This window comes from Pleuronectes platessa, chromosome 3 (genome assembly GCF_947347685.1).
Source record: "Pleuronectes platessa chromosome 3, fPlePla1.1, whole genome shotgun sequence".
NCBI classification, from domain to species: Eukaryota; Metazoa; Chordata; class Actinopteri; order Pleuronectiformes; family Pleuronectidae; genus Pleuronectes; species Pleuronectes platessa.
In genome coordinates, this window is record NC_070628.1 from 7413705 (window position 1) to 7436165 (window position 22461).

At 40.4% G+C, this 22461-nt stretch overlaps 1 protein-coding gene across 1 annotated transcript; it reads left to right on the forward strand.

Annotated features, from left to right (window-relative positions):
* Positions 1–1513: 1513 nt before the first annotated feature.
* Positions 1514–22207, forward strand: LOC128437119 (PDZ and LIM domain protein 3). Its single transcript, XM_053419152.1, has 7 exons — positions 1514–1694; positions 16008–16159; positions 17339–17423; positions 17521–17708; positions 19580–19707; positions 20906–21017; positions 21693–22207. Exons 1-7 carry the CDS (start codon positions 1602–1604, stop codon positions 21880–21882), a joined length of 948 nt encoding a protein of 315 aa, XP_053275127.1. The 5' UTR covers positions 1514–1601; the 3' UTR covers positions 21883–22207.
* The last annotated feature ends 254 nt before the right edge of the window (positions 22208–22461 follow it).

The window sequence follows — 22461 nt, forward strand, 5'->3', positions numbered from 1 at the left end:
ACTAGTGGGTGTGGTCAAAGGTGCAACACACTGGAAACTTTCAAAATAGAAACGCTACATGCTAACGACATGTCTAAATTTCAGATTTATCAATTAACATAGGTTGAGTACATCTTTGCTTAATGTGATCATATTGTTTTGGTTTTTAGTGAATTTTAAAAAAATAGAACAAGTGCACAAACCTGTTCAGTTCATATGATGAGTCATTTTGCCAGAAGAATGCTTCATCAACTTCGCTGTGAAAACCCTCCACAGAACAAGATTTTTAAAACTATATATGCAGATGATGGATTTATTTATTTTTTATTCCTACACTGGTGAGAACTGACCCCTTGTTTCACTTGCTTGATGGAAATGTATCTTGAAGCAGGTCAGTGCTGACGTACATATAAACATAACAAGCCTCTCTCACAGTTTGTTGACCATGACCTGAAGCAGCCTCATAAAGTCCCAGTACATCGATGAATTATTATGCAGACATGAGAGAAAGTAAACAAGGAAATACCCTAAAACAAAAAAATACAAATAAACAGCAGGAACACCCACATCTGGTTTTACTTGTGGTTTAAAGTGAACTCAGGTGAAAGCCGAGTCTTAACAGGGAATCGACTATAGGGCTACATATATATGGACTATTACAATCAATAATATATTGAAATTGATTAATATAAATCAATTTCTGTACAAAAATGTGTCTGTCTGTTGTGTGCGTGTGTCAAGTTATATACAGCCTATGCCTACCGTGCGCAAAAGCGCTGCTCATGCCTAGGCTATTTCATTGTTTAGCCTTGGTAGGCTATGTGCGAGGTGCGCCAACTTTTTTATGAGATAGACCCCCTTAGAGACAAAAAGATAATTCGAACCCTGCAGCAGAGTCAATTCTTCTATAGACTTGAAAGATCTTCGAGGGATGGAAAATAAGAGAAATGTGTGAAAGATGAAGTTGGTGTTGTAAACAGAGAGAAGGGCCTCTGTTGTGAGTGAGGGTCCTGGGCCCAATCCAGATCAATAGTGGCTGGAATGTGTGAGCGGGACCTCGGAGGCTTCGGACTGGAGCTGCGTCTCCAGACCAAATAAGGACAGGAGCAGCAGGAGCCGTCAACCAGAGCGAGCGGAGGGCCAGGCTGGTCCCCCCCCCCCCCCCCCCCCCGAACCTCCAGGGGAAGAGAAACACCAGGGGTGGGTTTACATCCTCAAGTGTCCTAGTACTTTATTTATAGTGTGTGATCCAAAACTGTGTGTGTGAGTATTGATGCTGTAGTTGCACCTGATTTGAACACTGGGAAAAAAGTGTCTGAGGGGAAAAGTAGAAATGAGAAAACAACAAACGCTCAACTGACACTTGAGAACTGATGAGAAAGTGGCGGTCGAACACAGACTGTAAGAGTCAGCTCCCAAAATCTGACAAGTTGCTTCACTGCTGGGGAGGGGTCTGTCCATTCTCCTCCTCCTCCTCCTCCTCCTCCCCCCCCCGCTCCCCTCCCAACATGGTACAAAATCTCCATCACTCCCATGGTGCAGTGCTCTCTGACTGTTCCCCGCAGCGAGCGGTCCACTGTGTGTTGCTGTGGTTAGCTAACAGCAGTGGGCACTGAAGGGTCATGGCACTCAACGTCGTGCTGGACGGTCCGGCACCCTGGGGCTTTCGCCTGACGGGGGGGAAGGACTTCAACCAGCCCCTGACCATCTCCAGGGTGAGTGACAGAAAACATGAGGATAAAAATATTGTTTTTTAAATTAATATTCTGTTCAATGACTCAATTTTCATTTAATTTCCCTTCCTGGCACATTTCTGGGTTTTTCTGGGCAAATGATTTATTGCTTCTGTCGATGTGATTTTTAAACGTTGTGCTCGAGTCCAGATGAGTCAGTCTTTGGTTTATGGTCAACACTGTGTTTCCAGGGGGCTTCGCTGGAGAAAGAATGACGTGTGCTATGGGGTCTGCACCTGTGCCACAGTAAATACAAGGGGCTTAGTCCCAAATAGCAGCTTACACTATTCCTCTGACATGTGCACACACACGTGCTTGTGTCGCCGAGTGGAATTCAGACTGAGGAATTTAGGAAAACCTTCCGTAAAATGAGATTCAGTCCTGCAGAGAGCATGTAAATCGTGTCAGACTGAGAATCTGATGGAAAAATTTACTCGAATCTCAACAAAGAAACATACATTTTGAATTTTCCAGCTTTAGAATCAGCTTTGTTTTTGCTTTAGTTCACGTTTGTAGCTGGATCGACTGAATTTGTAGTGTAATAATCCAGCTTCTCAGGAAATAGTGAAGATTTATCCCATCACATCATCATCCATCTTGTCTCCAGCACAGGTGGAGCCGACAGAAAACAGACACGGACGTTTCAGTCCATTGAAGAAAACTCCCAGAAACTATCATTTTGCATCAACACATGATTTATTAATCTAACATCTTAGAAAGCAAAGCGGAGGAGGTTGTGGCTGCGGACTGAAACTGTCCAATCCCAATTTACCCTTCAAAATGATCATTTCCTGGAACTGATGAGGCATTTCCTGTTGTTACGAAGTGCAGCCAAACAACTAAATCATGTGACTGTATCAAACTGAAAGAACCAGAAAGAACATACTCACTAAAACCAAACTTATTCCCTCTTTCTCCGAAGAAACTTAGACGAGAGGATTGAATTTAGCAACAAGTTCACTTAACTTGACTGGAAACAGACAAACGTCAAATATAAGTAGTCAGTAAATAAACTAAGATAGTAAATAATCCCTTTTATTCTGTCCATAAGTTTTTGCTAAAACTGACCAGCTCTGGCATTAATAATATAATAATTATTATATTATAATAATAATTCACGCTTTTTGTGAACGGATGGAAATTTGCCATTATGGTTCATTCTGTCTCATTTACAGTATTTTCTGTGTTGTCCAATGAGCTTTGTCCCTCTAAAATAGAATATTATAAATATGCTATCAACACAACTATAAATACATTATATCTACATTCATACACAGCCACACACACGAGGAGCAATAAACAAAACCTTGACTATAAAACCTTCACTGCAGATAAACCAGGTAGGATGAGCACAAAGTTTTCAAAGTTCCCTCAACGTGATGCCTACAAATACTTTATTTAGATTCAACGTTTACATTAAGTCAGAGTTCACTCAACAGAGAACAGCCTGAATATGACCAGTGGCGTCTTCACCAGTGTTTGGACTGGTCTGTGGGCTGAATCCCCGGAGCCACACAGGAGCCGGTGCGAGGACATCCACTAATCCTGCTCTGTTGGGCCTATGACTGCATCTATATTTAGGGAAAGACCTCAGGAGCTACTGCCCAAAAGGGTTTAGGCCTCAGACCAGCGGCTCTGCCCAGTCACCTCACACCTGCTGTGGTAGTGGCTCATATGAGAACAGTGGTGAGAGAAGACTGGGAGTGTCAATGTGAGACGTAATGCAAGAAGGAAATCTGCTGGAAGGAGGATGTAGATGAGAATTAAAAAAGACTCTGTGGTAGAAGAGTTCAACACCTTATATTACATTCAGTGTGTGTGTGTGTGTGTGTGTGTGTGTGTGTGTGTGTGTGTGTGTGTGTGTGTGTGTGTGTGTGTGTGTGTGTGTGTGTGTGTGTGTGTGTGTGTGTGTGTGTGTGTGTGTGTGTGTGTGTGTGTGTGTTCTGGTAATCATCACGCGATGGGGACCGTTAACTGTTTACACAGTCACGTCATGGGGACCGGTTGCGCTTTGGGGACCAAAATCCCGGTCCCCATGAGGATAACCCTTTTAAATGACTACTAGAGCTACTCTGAAGGTGCCCGTGAAGTTTTAAGCATTGGCCCATATGACATGTTTTTTGGTGAGTGTGAGTGTGTGAGCATTGCTCATTGGTGGCCCTACTGTTTCTAGTTAGTACTGCACCCACTGCTTCACACACACACATCTTCCAAATATGGTTGGGTGCCACCCACTTCCTTGTCCCCATTAGTAATGATTCAAGCAGCGATGACATTTTCAGCATCAAGAGGTAGCTATCAACAGTAAAAGAAGATTATTTGCCGGAGAAACTAGCTAAGAAGATAAGAACATGTGCAGAGGAGCAAAAGTAAAGCATAAGGTAAGCACAGTTGTATCTTAAATAAGTATAAGCAGTGTTGAATCCTCAAATTGCATGTATTACCTGTACCTAGCTAGCATGATTCATAGCTCTGATTAGCTACAAAGGCTAAGTGTAAGACCTCAAATGTTTTACTGCATTTCTCTTACTACTTGCATGCATGATGCATATATGTAGGAGTTTATGTAAACTGAAGGAGACAATCAAGTCAAGCATTTCTGAGTTTTGAGTCTCATTTTGTTATGATGAACTTAAGATCAATATAAGCCCTGTTATGCTATATTTAGTATGTTTAAGTTAATTAATAGAGAACATTATAGAGCACAGGTTTTGACTATAGTCAGACAATTCAAATTACAGTTGTTCTCATTGTAGACAGTACCATTATACAGAATAATTTAAGTCTGACTGTAGCTTCCGCTGAGGGGCTTTAAATTTTAAACAACAGAGGAAGTGTAACCTGGCTGCTCTGGATAGCCTCTATTTGGAAGCTGGTTATGAACCGGCCCTTTTAACTTATTTTCTTATTTAACAATGGGCAGGTTCATGTGGAAGAGGCAGAGCAGGTTATTAAAGAAACATGGTCAGAGGCATAAATCTGGAATTAAATGATAGAAGATTAAATCTAAAACCTGCAGTTAAGTTAAATTAGCCACAATCACAAATGACAAGTCAATAATATGATAAAATGTCTAGAATAGAAAAGTAGAGCAGTAGAAAGGTTAGTAAAGTCAGGCAAATAAACAGGTAAAAGCTGAGAAATTTTACTGTAAATATTACTTTTTTTGCAGATAGAAAGTTAAAGTGTTTGTACAGCTAAAGCAGGGGAGAGAGAAGTTCTTGTGTGATGAGGTCAATGTAATTGAAAGGTGTATCTGTATTCATAAGGCGGTGGTCTAGTGGCAGAAACTTGGACTGTGGGCAGAGAAGGTCTCTGGTTCGTCTCTGGTGCCACTCCACGGAGAGACAACAAAAGACGAACCTGGATTGATCTGTCCAAAAATCCAAGAGTCTCCCTGCCCTGTCTAGTGCCCCTGAGCAAGGCACCTTACTCCCCCAACATCTGCTCCCCGAGCGCCGTACATGGTCGCTCACTGCTCTGTGTGTCCTGCACCAGATGGGTCAAAAGCAGAGATTACATTTCCCTACCTGCATGAGTGTGCCTTTGCATGTCTGTGCATGTGTTTGGGACGAATAAATGCATCTTAATCTTAATCTTAATAATATTGAATAGTCTATGGATAATTCTTTCATGGTTTTCATTTAACCCAGTTCTGTTCTGTGTTGCCCTGGTAGATAAGAGAAAAGGTGTCAACACTACCAGTTATTATGTGGGAATAACACCACATTTGTTGAATTTAAATGAAGTAAAAATAGTGATGCATTTATTTCCTGTTTAAAATCACAACAGAAAAATAGCTGCTGCTGTGTTTTCCTTCTTACTTCACTCTCTTTAAGTTGCTTTTAAACATGCACTGCAATCTGGATTATACCAAGAGACTATCCAGATGGGGGCAGTTTGTAAAAACGCAAACGCTCCGGATAATCCAGAGTTTCTCCTGTCACCCCCCCAGTAAAAACTCTGCAGATTGTCCGAATAAGCCATTGAGAAAATACAGCAGGAGATTATCTGGAGGATTCAGAGCCGGCGAGTAGGCAAATTCATAGTGTTTTTAACAGCTCACACACGTGAGACTGGGATAATAAAAATATCTCAGCATGAAAAATCTCCCTGTTGACTCTTTGTTGATAATGTGGACATATTCAAATGCTTGTAACATTGGTGTAAATGCAAAACTAAATACAATGACATTCTTTTGCCATCATCTTTGATGTGCTGTTAACAAAAATACTATGCTCTCTGCTACTGAATTTGTCATCATGTCATGCCTCTGGCTTGCTCTACCCAGGCGCCTCCTCCTCTCTGAATTCTACTGCTGTGTTTTTTATATGTGAAAGCCAAACTCCTTCATAATTATTCAGACATAAACATCTCTCATTTAAGCTGTTTTCAGGCATGACCTGCAGGTAAAATCTAAAGAATTGGCTTTAGATTTTGACCCGGTTTAGCTTTCACACATGCACAAGACAGATATACGGTGCATATATGTTTGTAGATGTGTATAGTTTATGCAACAACGCACGGGAGTATGCATCATCCTGTAGGCAGAAACGTTACTCATGACAGAGAGTGAAGGAGAATGTTTCTGTAGTTGAATTTTGCAAGAAAAACAATCCTCATGAGGTTTTAGGCAACAACAACAATTTGTAGTACCACAAAATCTTACTAAGCAAACAAATCAAACAAATATTTTAAAGTAAACTCATTTGTTTTAATCTTTTCCTTCAGAAATGCCACCACGGATCAGCAATTCAACATGATATTTCACAGACTGACAAAATCTGCAAATTAGAGGTCCAGTATATGTATGCAGTAAAAGGTAAGGTGGTATCTGCTGTAAATAATCAATGAATAATTATCATTTAAAATCAAAAGAAAAGCTCCAGAGTACATTTAATAGGGACTAGAATGCTGCAGTGGTCAGTTTTGGTTTCTTTTGTAGTATATATTAGCATAAACTCATTGTCAACAAATATAATTAATGGATCCTCCTGTTTTATTGAAAATGTTTTTATTGTTTGCAGGACGTGGTATATTTGCAAAGGGTACAATTTGTAAAGGAGACTTTGTTGTACAATATAGGGGGGAGGTCTAGAGGCGGTGGTCTAGTGGCAGAAACTTGGACAGAGAAGGTCTCTGGTTCGTCTCTGGTTCGACTCCACGGAGAGACAACAAAAGACGAACCTGGATTGATCTGTCCAAAAATCCAAGAGTTTCCCTACCCTGTCTAGTGCCCCTGAGCAAGGCACCTTACTCCCCCAACATCTGCTCCCCGAGCGCCGTACATGGTCGCTCACTGCTCTGTGTGTCCTGCACCAGATGGGTCAAGAGCAGAGATTACATTTCCCTACCTGCATGAGTGTGCCTTTGCATGTCTGTGCATGTGTTTGGGAATAATAAATGCATCTTAATCTGCATCTGCATTTTAAGGATATAATAAGTGATGCAGAATCCCAGAGAAGGAGAAAACTTTACCACCCCTGATGTGCTGCATTCATGTTTGCCTTCAAGTGGACTTAAGAATTCCTAAACTACACTTCATATACTATATATTGTGACATTTGTATTTTTTCTTTTTCAATTTTTCCAATTTCTCAAGTATTGATGCCTTTAGAGAAGATGGCTCAATTGGGTGACAAGTTAATGATGAACACAGACGTACTAACTCCAAAATGAAAAAAATTGATGTTAATGGAGAACCCCACCTTTGTTTATTTGCCCTGGATGACATTAAAGAAGGAGAAGAAATCGCCTATAATTATGGAGGTGAAGACTGCCCATGGCGAACACAGGTATGTTGCACAGAACACAGCAAATACAATGAGTCAAGTATCACAACAATTTAGTAGAATGAGAAATATGTGGACCTAATTTGGCTGTATTAATATTGTTATAACCATGTACACGTTACATATACAAAAAATACCAGGATTGCCTATCACAACTTGTTTGGACTTTAAGCTGCAATGCATGAGCGACCACTTAGTGTAGTGAAAATAACAGGAACATGAAATAACAAACAGGAATCTAATTTACAAAAGTTTTAAGAAGCTATTGAAGGTCAGTTTAGATCATTATAGATATTATGTTACTGAACTGAATGATCCTCTATTAACACTGCATCCTAGCAGGGTTGTCTACAAACCTCTGCTAGCAGCCTGAAGCTCTGATTTGGATTTATATGTGAAATAGTGCAGAGTGTCCAAACTTTTCAACTTCCATTGGATGAATGGAAAAGTCATTGATTCACCTGCATTAGCATAGATGATATTAGGATATTATAGGTTTGTCACTTTAGTGATTGCAAACAATAGCATTGGTTCATTAAAGATCTCAATAATGTTTTTACAATGACATACCAAGCAAAACCTTTTGTCGCTTGTGTTTACATCGAAGACTACTGATGTCGTCGCAGGTTTTTGCGATGACCACTGGTTATGTAACGGCTCTTGGAGGGCTGTCCCAATTAGATGGGGAAGATTTCAACCTCTGTTTCAAGGGGCAAGAATACCCTCGAAAACAAGGGGTAGGGTTAGGGAGAAGGGGCGAAATGGGTTTGGGCATAATTACAAAGCATTGAAATGCTATCACTTTATATGTTAAAGAATCAGGGTCATTTGCCAAATGTATCCAGTCCCGCTTATGACATGGATGTAATCTCAAAACTTTATCTGAATAGAAATATTGGAATATAATATAAGTAAATATTGGGAACGTTTTACTTTTGTTTACAGACAACCAGCATCACTGTTAACACCATGGAGGAGGATGATTCAGATCCTGTCCACTCAGAGAGTCTGATGGATTGTGCCTTTGGGCCAAAGACCACACCTGAAGAGGTAAATTCATGTCCATCACTGTTTTATCATTATATGATCACTCTTTGTTCAGAGTTTGTGTAGAAACTGTGTGTGAACAATTAGGTAAAACTTGTACACACAAGGAAATGCAATGTTTTGTGTAAAATGTCTCCACAAAGCTTGTGTTAAGTTGTGTGAACGAGAAAGAGCTTCGCTGGTCAGAAGCAGAAACTGTTACAGACAAATTAGATAAAACTGGTCCCCACAATGAACTATAATGTTGTGTGTAAAATGTCCCCACAAAGCCTGTTTTAAGTTGTGTGAATGAGAAATAGCTTTACTGGTCAGAAGTTATGTAAATTGATAAACAATGACATTTCAAGTATGGCATCTTGAAGGTTAGTGGTAGAGGTATATTCAAGGTCGATTTCAAACTTCACGGTATTTTCTTTCTTGATAAATTATCACTCTACATTTTGGAGTCACGTGGTCCCCACAACACACCTTCTGACAGTGTGCAAGTAGTAACTGTTTTTGAAAAGTTAGATAAAACTGGTCCCCACAATGAACTATAATGTTGTGTGTAAAATGTCCCCACAAAGCATGTGTTAAGTTGTGTGAACGAGAAAGAGCTTCGCTGGTCAGAAGAACAAACTGTTTCAGAAAAGTTAGATAAAACTGGTCCCCACAATGAACGATAATGTTGTGTGTAAAATGTCCCCACAAAGCATGTGTTAAGTTGTGTGAACGAGAAAGAGCTTCGCTGGTCAGAAGTAGAAACTGTTTCAGAAAAGTTAGATAAAACTGGTCCCCACAATGAACTATAATGTTGTGTGTAAAATGTCCCCACAAAGCCTGTTTTAAGTTGTGTGAATGACAAATAGCTTTACTGGTCAGAAGTTATGTAAATTGGTATACAATGACATTTCAAGTATGGCATCTTGACGGTTAGTGGTAGAGGTATATTCATGGTCGATTTCAAACTTCACAGTATTTTCTTTCTTGATAAATTATCACTCTACATTTTGTATTCACGTGGTCCCCACAACACACCTTCTGACAGTGTGCAAGTAGTAACTGTTTTTGAAAAGTTAGATAAAACTGGTCCCCACAATGAACTATAATGTTGTGTGTAAAATGTCCCCACAAAGCATGTGTTAAGTTGTGTGAACGAGAAAGAGCTTCGCTGGTCAGAAGAACAAACTGTTTCAGAAAAGTTAGATAAAACTGGTCCCCACAATGAACTATAATGTTGTGTGTAAAATGTCCCCACAAAGCATGTGTTAAGTTGTGTGAATGAGAAATAGCTTTACTGGTCAGAAGTTATGTAAATTGGTAAACAATGACATTTCAAGTATGGTATCTTGAAGGTTAGTGGTAGAGGTATATTCAAGGTCGATGTCAAACTTCACAGTATTTTCTTTCTTGATAAATTATCACTCTACATTTTGGAGTCACGTGGTCCCCACAACACACCTTCTGACAGTATGCAAGTAGTAACTGTTTTTGAAAAGTTAGATAAAACTGGTCCCCAAAATGAACGATAATGTTGTGTGTAAAATGTCCCCACAAAGCATGTGTTAAGTTGTGTGAACGAGAAAGAGATTCGCTGGTCAGAAGTAGTAACTGTTTTTGAAAAGTTAGATAAAACTGGTCCCCACAATGAACTATAATGTTGTGTGTAAAATGTCCCCACAAAGCCTGTTTTAAGTTGTGTGAATGACAAATAGCTTTACTGGTCAGAAGTTATGTAAATTGGTAAACAATGACATTTCAAGTATGGCATCTTGAAGGTTAGTGGTAGAGGTATATTCATTGTCGATTTCAAACTTCACAGTATTTTCTTTCTTGATAAATCATCACTCTACATTTTGGAATCACGTGGTCCCCACAACACACCTTCTGACAGTGTGCAAGTAGTAACTGTTTTTGAAAAGTTAGATAAAACTGGTCCCCACAATGAACTATAATGTTGTGTGTAAAATGTCCCCACAAAGCCTGTTTTAAGTTGTGTGAATGACAAATAGCTTTACTGGTCAGAAGTTATGTAAATTGGTATACAATGACATTTCAAGTATGGCATCTTGAAGGTTAGTGGTAGAGGTATATTCATGGTCGATTTCAAACTTCACAGTATTTTCTTTCTTGATAAATTATCACTCTACATTTTGTATTCACGTGGTCCCCACAACACACCTTCTGACAGTGTGCAAGTAGTAACTGTTTTTGAAAAGTTAGATAAAACTGGTCCCCACGATGAACTATAATGTTGTGTGTAAAATGTGTGAAACATGTTTTTTCTAGATTGTGAATTCAGAATTAGTTTAGCAGAGCAGACACAACTTTGGTCTCAAAAATTCTTATATGCACTTTTACTAAATTATTTATTGCGTATGTGCCTTTATTTTCAGATTACAGAGTTCAAAAATGAAACTGAGACTTTTGTACCAAAATTAAGACGGCCTACAATCACTTTCAGTTGCACTTCAATTTTTCAAGTTGCTGCAATTCGATATAGTCTTTTTTTTTCAGAACAGTCAAATTATTCTGCTTATTATAATATAAACTGCTAAAATAATCAAATTATGACACAAAACTTGCAAAACAGCACAATGAATAATTTCTCATCTAACTGTTACAGCTCTACATATTTATAATCTTTTCATAAATTTTTTTAGATGAAAGACACAGATCTGGAAGATTCTGAACTATTTGATTCGTCATCAGAGAGTGCAGATGATCACGTACCAGATACCATATCCGAAAGTGACAGTGACAGTGATGCTTCAGTTCAACTAAACTTTAAGAACACATTTCTGCCTCTTAATGATCCTGATAGCTCAATGGGCCCCACTGTCTGCGATTATACAACACCAGACAACATGATTTTGGATGGTCAAAACATTACACCTGAAGCCCACAGAGCAGTAGAAGAACCCCGGTCAAGTCAGACTATAAAGGACATCGTTAGATAGCAGTCATAAAAAAAAGGCCAGATCAGAGACTGTTTTCGGTGTCGCCAACTGAAGATGTTGCCACCAATACTTTGTCATTTCAGACCTTTGCCGCATAACTGTTGCTGCCCCCATTTAATTTAGTTTTATCTGTATATTCATGTCTGCAATAATCAGATAAAGGGTTGTTTGGCTGATTCTAGAGTCTATTAGGTGCTTAAAGTAGGACTCAAAACAGTTAGTTTTAATAGTATAAACATACAAACAACTAGTCCCTATACCAACCACCTGTCCTACGTCCTCACAAATCCATAGTTAGTTAGATTAATGAGTGAATCAGTACATTGTTTTTATTTATCCAACAGATTCAACATTTTATAAATACAGTATTTTCTTCATGACAATTTTGAGAAATTTATGTCAGTGAATGTGAGTCCATGTCATTGATCAGAATGAACAGGGTATTTTTTAATATAACACAGCATGTACAGCTTATAAGAAAATTGAATCAAAATCCTCTTTCCCACTGACAATTTCAGGCAGAATGCACATATCAGTGTTTTCTTATACTGTAGAAGTTAGTTTATACTTTATAGAACTTGTAACTTTGGATTATAACTCTTACACACTTTGGAGTCCTTGTATTTACAAATGTGTTTTTCCGACCACTTAAAGGTACAACTGCCCAAAAGAAGAAAACACCCTGGAAGAGGACAGACGTGAAGGCAGTGGAAAGGCACATGAATCGATTCATCACATCTTGAATTGTTCCAGCAAAGTTTGACTGTGAGAAGTGTTAAAGGGCTGAACCAGAAGCTCTTAAGGACCGGAGCTGGCAGAATGTGAAATTCTACATATATAACCGCATTACAGCCAACAAGAGGAAATTAAGTAAATAATGGGAAGATTACCACCAGTAAGCGGTTGCTATGTGGTTGTCTGTCTGAAATTAAAAATATCTTACAAATTTGACTGAATAAGAATTATTCTTTGTAGAGATATAGATAGCCCGTCACTGTTTGATAAGTTTATATTCACTTCAACCACATTACACTAATAGTCCTATCAAATTCTGCTTCATTGTAAGGCGGAGTTCATGAACAGCAAGATTTTCTGTACAAAGTGATGCTTTGCATCCCTATCACCATTTACAGGTATCATGTTATATCTCTACATTTTCTATCAACAACTTTTGTTCTTTTTTGGCTAGACTTTATTAGTTTTAAACAAACAGCTCTAACAAATGTAATAATGGAAGGACTTACGGTATCAGTAATAATGTATATAATAATGCTTTATTGAAGCATGGTCCCCATTAGTCTTATAACAAGTTGTGTGAGTCATGCAAATGATATGTAAATGAGGTCCCCATCAGCCATACCTACCCGTTTTTTCTAAGGTCCCCATTTTGCACAGTCAAAACACTACTTCATAAATTTAGATATTTTAAGGTGTGCATGTACTAACAGATTTTTTCTTAGTGTCCCTGATTTTTTTCATACTTCCACAACCTCTAGAAAGGGTGGTCCCCACAGGTTATGATAAAAAGTGCACGCCCCACAAACCATGGAAACCAGTATGTGTGTGTGTGTGTGTGTGTGTGTGTTAGCTGCTGCAGCGAAGCCACAGACTGCAGCACTCGTGAGGCCAGTGTTTCTCTTCACTGCCATGTTTGGTCAGGAACATCCTCACGAGCCTCAGAAGTTCCCAGCCGCTCGAGGAAAGTAAACACAAGTGATTATCATCTTTTTCTCCGCGCAGCACAGAGCGGCCTTAAAGAGCCACCGACTGGGTCACATGACCACATGGAGACCAGCTCCGACCTCATGTCACGCTGAGTCGCTGCAAACAGCTGGATCGTTTCCCCCGAGACTCTGGAGCAGCTTTTTAAAAGTCTGAGGGAATCACAGTCGTTTTAGTTTGAGTGGAGATTTGCAGACTTTTACCAGGTGGGACGGATCTGATGAAGGATACAAACTAGATTTCTATCCAAATGTTCTGCAAATTCTAATTGAACTCTAAGAAAATTGATTTCTTATGTCACGTTTATGTATTTCAAGCTTGTTTGTCATTTAATGCAGCATCCATTCTTCCATCCATCTGTTAAAACAAATCAATGGAAACCAATTTACAACTGAGTTGCATTATGGGAAGTGGAGGATTCACTTGTAGAATTATCTAAGCTTGATCCATATGTGGAGTAAACTCAGAATTTTTTTTAATCTGTGTCCTTGTAACTTTCCAAACTTCCCTGACAGATTTTGAACACATTTTTTATATAATTATCAGAATTATGATCTTATAAAGAAAGGAAAGGACAACTGTTGCCTGTGAACTCATTCAGCAGATAAGGGAAACCTGCAGTGTTGTGTTTCTAGGCAATTAGTGGATGGGAGTCCAATAACTATTCTCCTTTAAGCTTTGTTTCTCAAATGAAAACAACAGCTCTTACTTTTTCTGCAATTTCTCTTCCCCTTTTCAATCCCTCCACCTTAATCAATGGAAAATTCTACACAATTATCTCAAGTGAAAAAAGAATGAAGTTTTTATTCAAATTAGTTGAGATTTAAGGAAGCAAGCGAGAGACAAAACCCAACAGAGAGAAGAAAGCAAAAGAAGACGGATCTTGTTCTTGTGATTTATACAAAGATGAATGTTGGAAAAGACAAGGAGCCAGCCCTGAAACAAAAGGATCCAACCAAACCGGTTCAGGTTCAGGTAACAGACTCCAGAGCAGTAAAACACGCAGTCAGACAGCAGCAGTCCACTGTAAATGGCTGCTCCCTCTTTGGCAGCTATGAGACGTCCCTCAGCACTTTCATCCACCGTTATTTATAGGCAGATGAGCTCAGAGAAGTTTCGGTGTAACGTCCCAGTGAAGCTGAGTTTCCTACAACCTGTTATTCAATATGTCTGATCATAGGTCACGACCTGCGGAGCGTCAGTGGGAATGTTGGGTTCGGTCTGAGGCTCCCGAGCCGTCCTCCCCGACCTTCAAGGCTTTTCCTGGGAGTTCTCAGTCATGTTGAGCACTTCCTGGCAGACGGAGTTACATGTTCCATCTGGATGCGATCACTTACTGAGAAACTATTATATCTCCATGACGTGGGACAGACAGTAAACGTGCACACAGCAACCCGGGGCAGTGGCTTTCTGTGTGGAACGGGAACCTCAGATACACAGTTTACATGTGGTGAACAGAAACTCAGATCCAGACTCTCCGTTGTTATTAGTTTGAATAGTTTGGATTCTTAGTGGAGGCTGTTTTCTTCGTATTGAGACCAGGTGAGACTCCGAGAACGAGTCGTGTAAGAGCTGTGATCCCAGCAGGGGATGGTGAACAGGGGGCCTGGTCGTAGAGGAATGTATTAAGAGATGAGGTGTCGCTGATGGAGAACAGAATATACGTTTTCATCAGGCTGCAGCATCTGGGCTGTTTGTAAAGGTTTTCATGAAGGAACAGAAAGTACAGGACACAGTTTTCTGTTTTCAGTGAAATAACTAATTAACAGAACAAAGTTCATTTTATAGTTCGTTCACATTGTATTGAACCTTGAAGCCCAATGAAAAAACAATGGTTAGATTCCCACTGCAGAACTTCTTCATCACGTTTAGTAGGAACATTTATTTTGATTATTTAAGTTTTAGAGTCTCTGTGGCGGTGATGGAATCCCTTTTTTGGGTCCAATATGTTGAAGAGAAAAATCAATTGTCTGTTCAAATATGCGATGCTGTGCTGAAATCATACCAAGCATTGACAATGAAAAGGTTTTTTAAGGCAAAATCAAAAGCATAATTCAAAAATGAACAAAACTAGCCCAAGAAGCACCAGCTGCATTGGTCTTTTCTAAATAAGCCATATTTTAATCTGGATGTGATCGATTGAGCAAACAAAAGCTTCCCTGAATTAAAGGATTGATTGACTTGGAAACCAACATATTTGTTATGAATGGGTCTATATGCATGAATATATATATTTATATAGAATATAACCTTTTCCGACCCATGACCTGGTGTTTGTGTCCCGAGCTTCTCATGACCTCCGGTGATATGAGCTGTCAGATGAATTTGGACAAGGATTATTTTGGCTTTTGTTCTGAACTGAAAAATATACACAATTTATTTTACGTATGGAATTGTTTTCTTCTAAGAATTCAAGCAAACAAATAGTTTTCAATTTTTTTTTCAGATCTAATGTCCTCATGCTTTCCAAAAATACAGAAAAAAAACTATAGAGGCCCGAAGTGTTAGGTAGTAATTCTCGAGTATTTACCGATCTTCATTATACATTATGTGCATAATTCTGTACACATCAAACTTTCATCAAACCTTCAGCGATCCCTCATGTCTGATATAGAAACATCTGGATTTGTCATGTTTCTCCACTGTTTTATATTGAGTTTAATATCACCTATTTCAATCCAGTCTTTATTTGCTCTCCTTCTCTCTGTCTCTCTCCTTCTCTCTGTCTCTCTCTGTCTCTCTCTCTCTCTCTCTCTCTCTCTCTCTCTCTCTCTCTCTCTCTCTCTCTCTCTCAGATCACTCCGGGTAGCAAAGCCGCCGTCGCCAACTTGTGCGCCGGCGACGTCATCCTGGCCATCGAGGGATTCCCGGCCTCGGACCTGCTGCACAGCGAAGCCCAGAACAAGATTAAAGAGTCCACCAGTCAGCTCCGTCTCACTGTGGAAAGGTCGTTAAAGTGCACGAGCTAAGAGAGACACCTGGACAGTATCATAAAACTCAATACAACAGCTGGGCAGGAATCACAGTGTTTGTGTAGCTCTCATTTTTCCATTCCTGTGTCCAGCAGCTGTGGATCTAATTCCAAGTAACGTTTGAAGGCGATTGTTATGAAGCTGTATTGAATTACAAATGGTTCAGTTGCTCCTTTTACTGTGTCCGTCCAATGAACTGTGTCAGGTCACATATCGAGCTGCTTTCAAACACGAACGGACAAAAGACAAACTCAGGAAAAAATGTGGGTTCACATATTTTCCTTAGTTTGCTTTTCATAATTGAAGAATGGAGGAAAACGACCCACATTGACCCAGGCGTTGGTCCTTATCGCCAAAAGCTCTTGAATCTCATTGTCTCTCCAAGTTGACGTCTCTGTCCGTGTCTTATATGAACCCTTGTTTTCATCCTGAGACACTGACAGACTGGGGCTGGACTTTCTGCTCCTGCTGCCAATAAACATGAAGTTAATCCTCAGCCATGTTGCAGCATCAGCCTGGAGTGACTTCATTATTTTTCTCTCTCTGGCCTTTTCCGTTCCGTCCTTCCTCGATTTGTTCAGATCTTTGTCCATTTTTGCAAAGATGAACTTTTCGCAACTTCTACCGTAAGCAAAGAAAGTGCAACACGGCAATTGAGTTTCTTTCAAGCAACTCCACAGAGAACTGGGAATGGAGGCCACCAGTTTTTTGCATCATCGACACGCCCACTCGCCCACTGTGGATTTAATGACTTTATTAACTATTTAAATAATTCTTAAAAGCTTTTAATCATCCAGTGAAAGGATTAAATCAGTTAAAATCAAATTCTTAGGATCCTTGCTAAGGTTCGAAATCACTGCTTTTTTCTAATATGAACCACGTATTAATCTTAACAGTCCAGAGTTTCATCTGTTTTATATTAATAAAAAAACAAAAGAGGACTTTATTGTTTTGTAACATTCAGAAATGATCAATGACCAAAAATAGCAAACTGCTTCCTGGAGCTTTCCTTCCACCCTCTGCACTTAGTTTCAACTTTTTACATGTGAATTCAGTTTTATGAGACAATAGTACTGAACCAAACCTTAAAAAATCACACACACACACACACACACACACACACACACTGACTAGGATCTGTGTTTGATACCCAGGAATGAAACCAGACTGTGGACGCCTCGTGTCATGGAGGAGGGCCGAGCTCATCCGTATAAAATCAACCTCGAAGCAGAGCAGCAGGTTTGTGAAGGTGTCAGAAAACCTCATTCACCACATTCTGCATCTCCACCTTCATCTCACCTCTCCTCTTCTTGTTCCCTCCTCCTCCTCCGCTCAGGAGTTCAAACCCATTGGCACCGGTCACAACCGCAAAGCTCAGCCGTTTGTCGCTGCGGCAAACATCGATGAGAAGCGCCAGGTGGTCAGCACGGCCTACAACACGCCCATAGGCCTCTACTCCTCGGGTAACATCCAGGACGCCATGGAGGGTCAGATCCGAGGGATCTTCCCCACGAAGCCTGACAGGTGACTGGTCCCTGCAGCTCATCAGGAGTCAAACGGCACAGAAACTAACAGCATGTGAGGTGTTCAGTCTGTTCATCTGTGATAGGAACAGGGTGCAGCTACTTGGGCCACTTCAGGCAGTGATGCAGCACTTCTGGTCTTCTGGTGACCCACTTGTAAAGAAACCATGTGGCCCAAATATCTCAAAACAAATGTTATGGCTGACAAGATCTGGCCCAGAACTTGAGTGGACTGTCCAAGTGCCATCATTCCATGTGTATGTGGGCCGGATGTAGGATGTGGGCCAAAACACACACACACACGGACACACACACACACACACACACACACTAACACACATTCACCCACTCACACACACGCACACACACACACACACACACACACACACACACACACACACACACACACACACACACACACACACACACACACACACACACACACACACACACTAACACACATTCACCCACTCACACACACACACACACACACACACACACACATAAAAGAAGAATAGCATTAATGTAATTCTAAGCTTATATTTACCAATATTCAAATGAAATTCAAATTAATTTAATAACATGTTAATTTGTTAAAAGATACTAAATATACAAGTAGGGACAGCAAGGGGGAATGTGAAAAATAAACCATAACACGTATACAAAATTATCCAATAATACATAGAGTAAAATAGCCTTTTATATAAGATAATATTAGACAACTTAATATGCAAAAGAAATTTGTATAAATTGAATATTTATCAGCAGAATTGTGTTATCTTTCCATCCATCCATCAATAATTATCTTATATACAGGGTCCTAAAGCTGAAGCCCATCACAGTTAACATAGAGGAATACATCTGGCACTGGTCATCTAACTAGCTAACTAACTAACTAACTAACATTACATCACTTTCGGGCCTCAACCTCTCTTCATTTTCCCTCAGTGGGTAGAAATGATCTGTGGATCTAGTTCCTGCTGTGATTCCTCCTCTGTGTCTTTCTGCTGTAACGTTTCATTCACTTGGTTCCACCTGCTCTTCACATGACTCACAGGCTAAATCGATGTGCCACTCAGTGGGACAGTTGTTCTGAAGGTGTCACAGCTTGTCAGCGCCTCAGCCCTCACATCTGATTTCAGCCCTGTGGATTTCAGGAGGCCACCCGATATATATACGATGTGTCAGCCTGAGGATATATGACCACAGGACGCCGGAGAGGATCCCTCCATCGCTTACGCACAATTTATGAGCAAAACATGACTCACAACAACCGTATGTCACGACAACTGATACAAATCGCTCTGATAGTTTAGAATCATTTAATCGGACGTTATGATGGATTTAAAACTGCAGAACTCATATTCTGATAGAATCTGTTGCACTGTGCAGGACGACAGCAGCTTTACATCTCAACCAGAGCTGTTTTCACTCCTCAACATCATGTCCTGCTCTGCTCTCTGTGGTCAAGTCCATAAATTTAGTTCTTACTCATCCTCCTTTTTCTCCTTATAAGGAGGAAACACGATGCTGCAGCTCTGTGAAGTCGACCAGCTGCTTCTCACCTGATAAAAAAACTAAACACACAGGGGCAGCAAAGTTAAGATTATAAAACATATTGAGCATGAAACCATCCGTCTTCATGAAGTGGACTCTGGGTGGTCTGATGAAAAGTTGAATCTATCACTGTCAAAAGACCCATGTGTATTTATTTGTGTGTGTGTGTGTGTGTGTGTGTGTGTGTGTGTGTGTGTGTGTGTGTGTGTGTGTGTGTGTGTGTGTGTGTGTGTGTGTGTGTGTGTGTGTGTGTGTGTGTGTGTGTGTGTGTGTGTGTGTGTGTGTGTGTGTGTGTGTGTGTGTGTGCGCGCTCAGTCCCAGGACTCTGAGCAGCATCGAGGAGTCTGACGTCTACCGGATGCTGCAGCAGGACCAGGAGGATCCTCAGGAGCCTCGACAGTCTGGCTCCTTCCGAGCGCTGCAGGACTTTATTGACAGTGATGGTGAGCTCTTCCTTTCACTTCCAGACAAACACATTCCCTCCACCACACAAACAGCGTTCTACAGGTTGAAATGATCCAGTAGAGAGAGGAGATACTTTGAAGGATAACACTGTTTTACCTTGCAGATGCATGGAGATGTTTTAAAGACCCTGCAGAGATATTTTCTCATTTATCTGCTGTGGCCTCCTTGACAAAAGTTAAAAGTTGTGGTTGTTCCAACATAGAGATTCTTATATTTTCTTTTTTTTGAGCTCTTCTTGCTGGTTTGTAGTCGGAAAACTGTTTTTGGAAAACTTTTACCCAACCTCTATGCACCAATCAGATATGGTGACTTTTATGACCCCAGAGTTTTACTCCTTTACCTTTAAGCTGCTCGTTTTTAAGCTAAATTCAGTTCCTGTTCATTGTGACAATAAACTTTATACAAAGATGGACACCACATCTCCATCTCCTCCCGTTGTAAAAGAAATGGATGCTGCCATCTTGTGGTGTGGATCCAGGTCCCTCAGATACAAGCACTCGACCAATTGACTCAGTCTCAGCTGTCAATCATGAAATTTCAGCTTATCAGAAAAATGAACCCATGAGCAACCATCAGTGTGATAACAACGACACTTAAAATGACAGAAAACCATTTTAGTTTGACCTTTAATGCAGTCAGCCACCAGGGGGCGATCAAGATGATTTGGCCTCACTTTTGGGCAGCTGTCATGTCGTCCATCTCTATGTACAGTCTATGATTATGACACCAGCAACAGATGTGAACTGTACAACATTAGAACGTGAATCACTGATGGTATATTTAGATTCTGAGTGACTCACCAGTCTCGTAACAGCCACAATTCAAGCTACACAATAAGCCACTGTGACACAATGTAACCTGTGTTCCCCTAATTATTTGAGGTGTGTTGTGTTGGAGCTGCACAATACGTTGTTACAGAACCACTCCTACATGTGTTTCCTTTAGTAATTTATGAGTATGAATGTGTCCTGGTGGAGTGGAGGGTGAAATGTGTCTGTGACCCGACCAGAACAGTCTTTGAAGTGATTTGAGCGCTCGTGAGCGTCCATGTCTCTGAAGTGTTTTGTTTTGTATGGTTGTGCTGTAATCATGTCCAGGGTTGTTTTGTTGAATGCCTCTCTCTCTCTCTCTCTCTCTCTCTCTCTCTCTCTCTCTCTCTCTCTCTCACTGGGGCAGGCACACGTCCCATTGTGACCAGGACAGTCAAAGCCCCGATGAACAAACCGACGCCACCCACAGGAAACCTGCAGAAACTGCCCGTCTGCGACAAGTGTGGGAATGGGATCGTGTGAGTAAAAATAGAAGGAATCATCTGTGAATCACATTTCTGACGTTTCAGGAATCGGTCCAAACAAAGGCTGAGAGGAAAGTGCAGGAACAACACAGCAGGACAAACTACGTGAAGACGAGTAAACACGGCTCTGTCCGAACATACTGTTCAGAATGTGAACTGTACTTTATGACCTTCAATAGATAATTTGTATTTACTGTTTATTTACCTTTTTTAAATCACATTTTACATCAGATATTTAAAATACCCTTTGGCAAATTATGTAATACAATGATTCATTAAATTCACTGTTTAATATGTATATATAAAACTATTAAGATGACTTTTAAGATATTAAAGATATTCTATACATACTGTGTATTCTTACCAAAAGTAAGACAATTTGTTCAGCATTTAGAAAATACATTGATACTATTGCTTATGGTTTTATAGTGAGTCTGTCAGTAAGAAGTATTTATCCCTGTTAAAAATATACATTTCTATAGTATATTTTGTTGTTCAATTTATTTAAAGTATTTTAGAGCACAACCACAAAAGTTGTATACAAACCTGTCAAAAACTGAAATGGCATTAATGCTTTTTTACTGTGTGATACTGTATGATGATGCTGTAATTATTTATACTCAGTTCTTTGCATTGAACACGTCCCTCTCTGTGTTGGTGATGGTGCAGGGGCACGGTGGTGAAGGCTCGGGACAAATATCGCCACCCCGGCTGCTTTGTGTGCACCGACTGTGACGTCAACCTCAAGCAGAAGGGATACTTCTTCGTGGAGGGGCAGCTGTACTGTGAGGCCCATGCTCGGGCCAGAATGAGACCACCAGAGGGACACGACCTGGTCACGACTTATCCGACTGCGTAGATACCCCCTCCTCCTCCTCCTCCTCCTCCTCCTCCTCCTCCTCCTCCTCCTCCTGCCAGCAAAGACACAAGCACTTACACAGGCAAACACCAACACACTTCAGCACACACTCCTCAGTCGTACGTGGAAGGGGTCCTCTGCACTTTGAGGTTGTCCGTGTGCAGTCACTTTTCAGTGAGGATCCTGTAGGTAACTCCCACATCTAGGAACATTTCACAGGTTTGTAAAGGTCCCACACGAAGAGACAACAGAACTGGTCTCTGTGTTTCTTGCTGGTTTCTCACAGTCTGATGTCCTTTCAATAAAGACCCTCTGTTCCTACTGTGAGATCACGTGTGTGTCTGTGTGTGATGTATTTGTCGTAGGGATGTTTCCAGCACGAGGCTCCTCCTTAGACGTCTGATACGTATTCGCCATCTTCAATAATTAATCCTCGATCGACAATCGATTAAATATGATTAAGTTTCTCAGAGGCTCAGACAAATTCTGCACAACGATTGAATGGATATTTGGCTCAGACAGACATGCCCCCCCCCCCCCCCCGATGAAATGTAATGGCATTGACAGTAATTCTGTTAA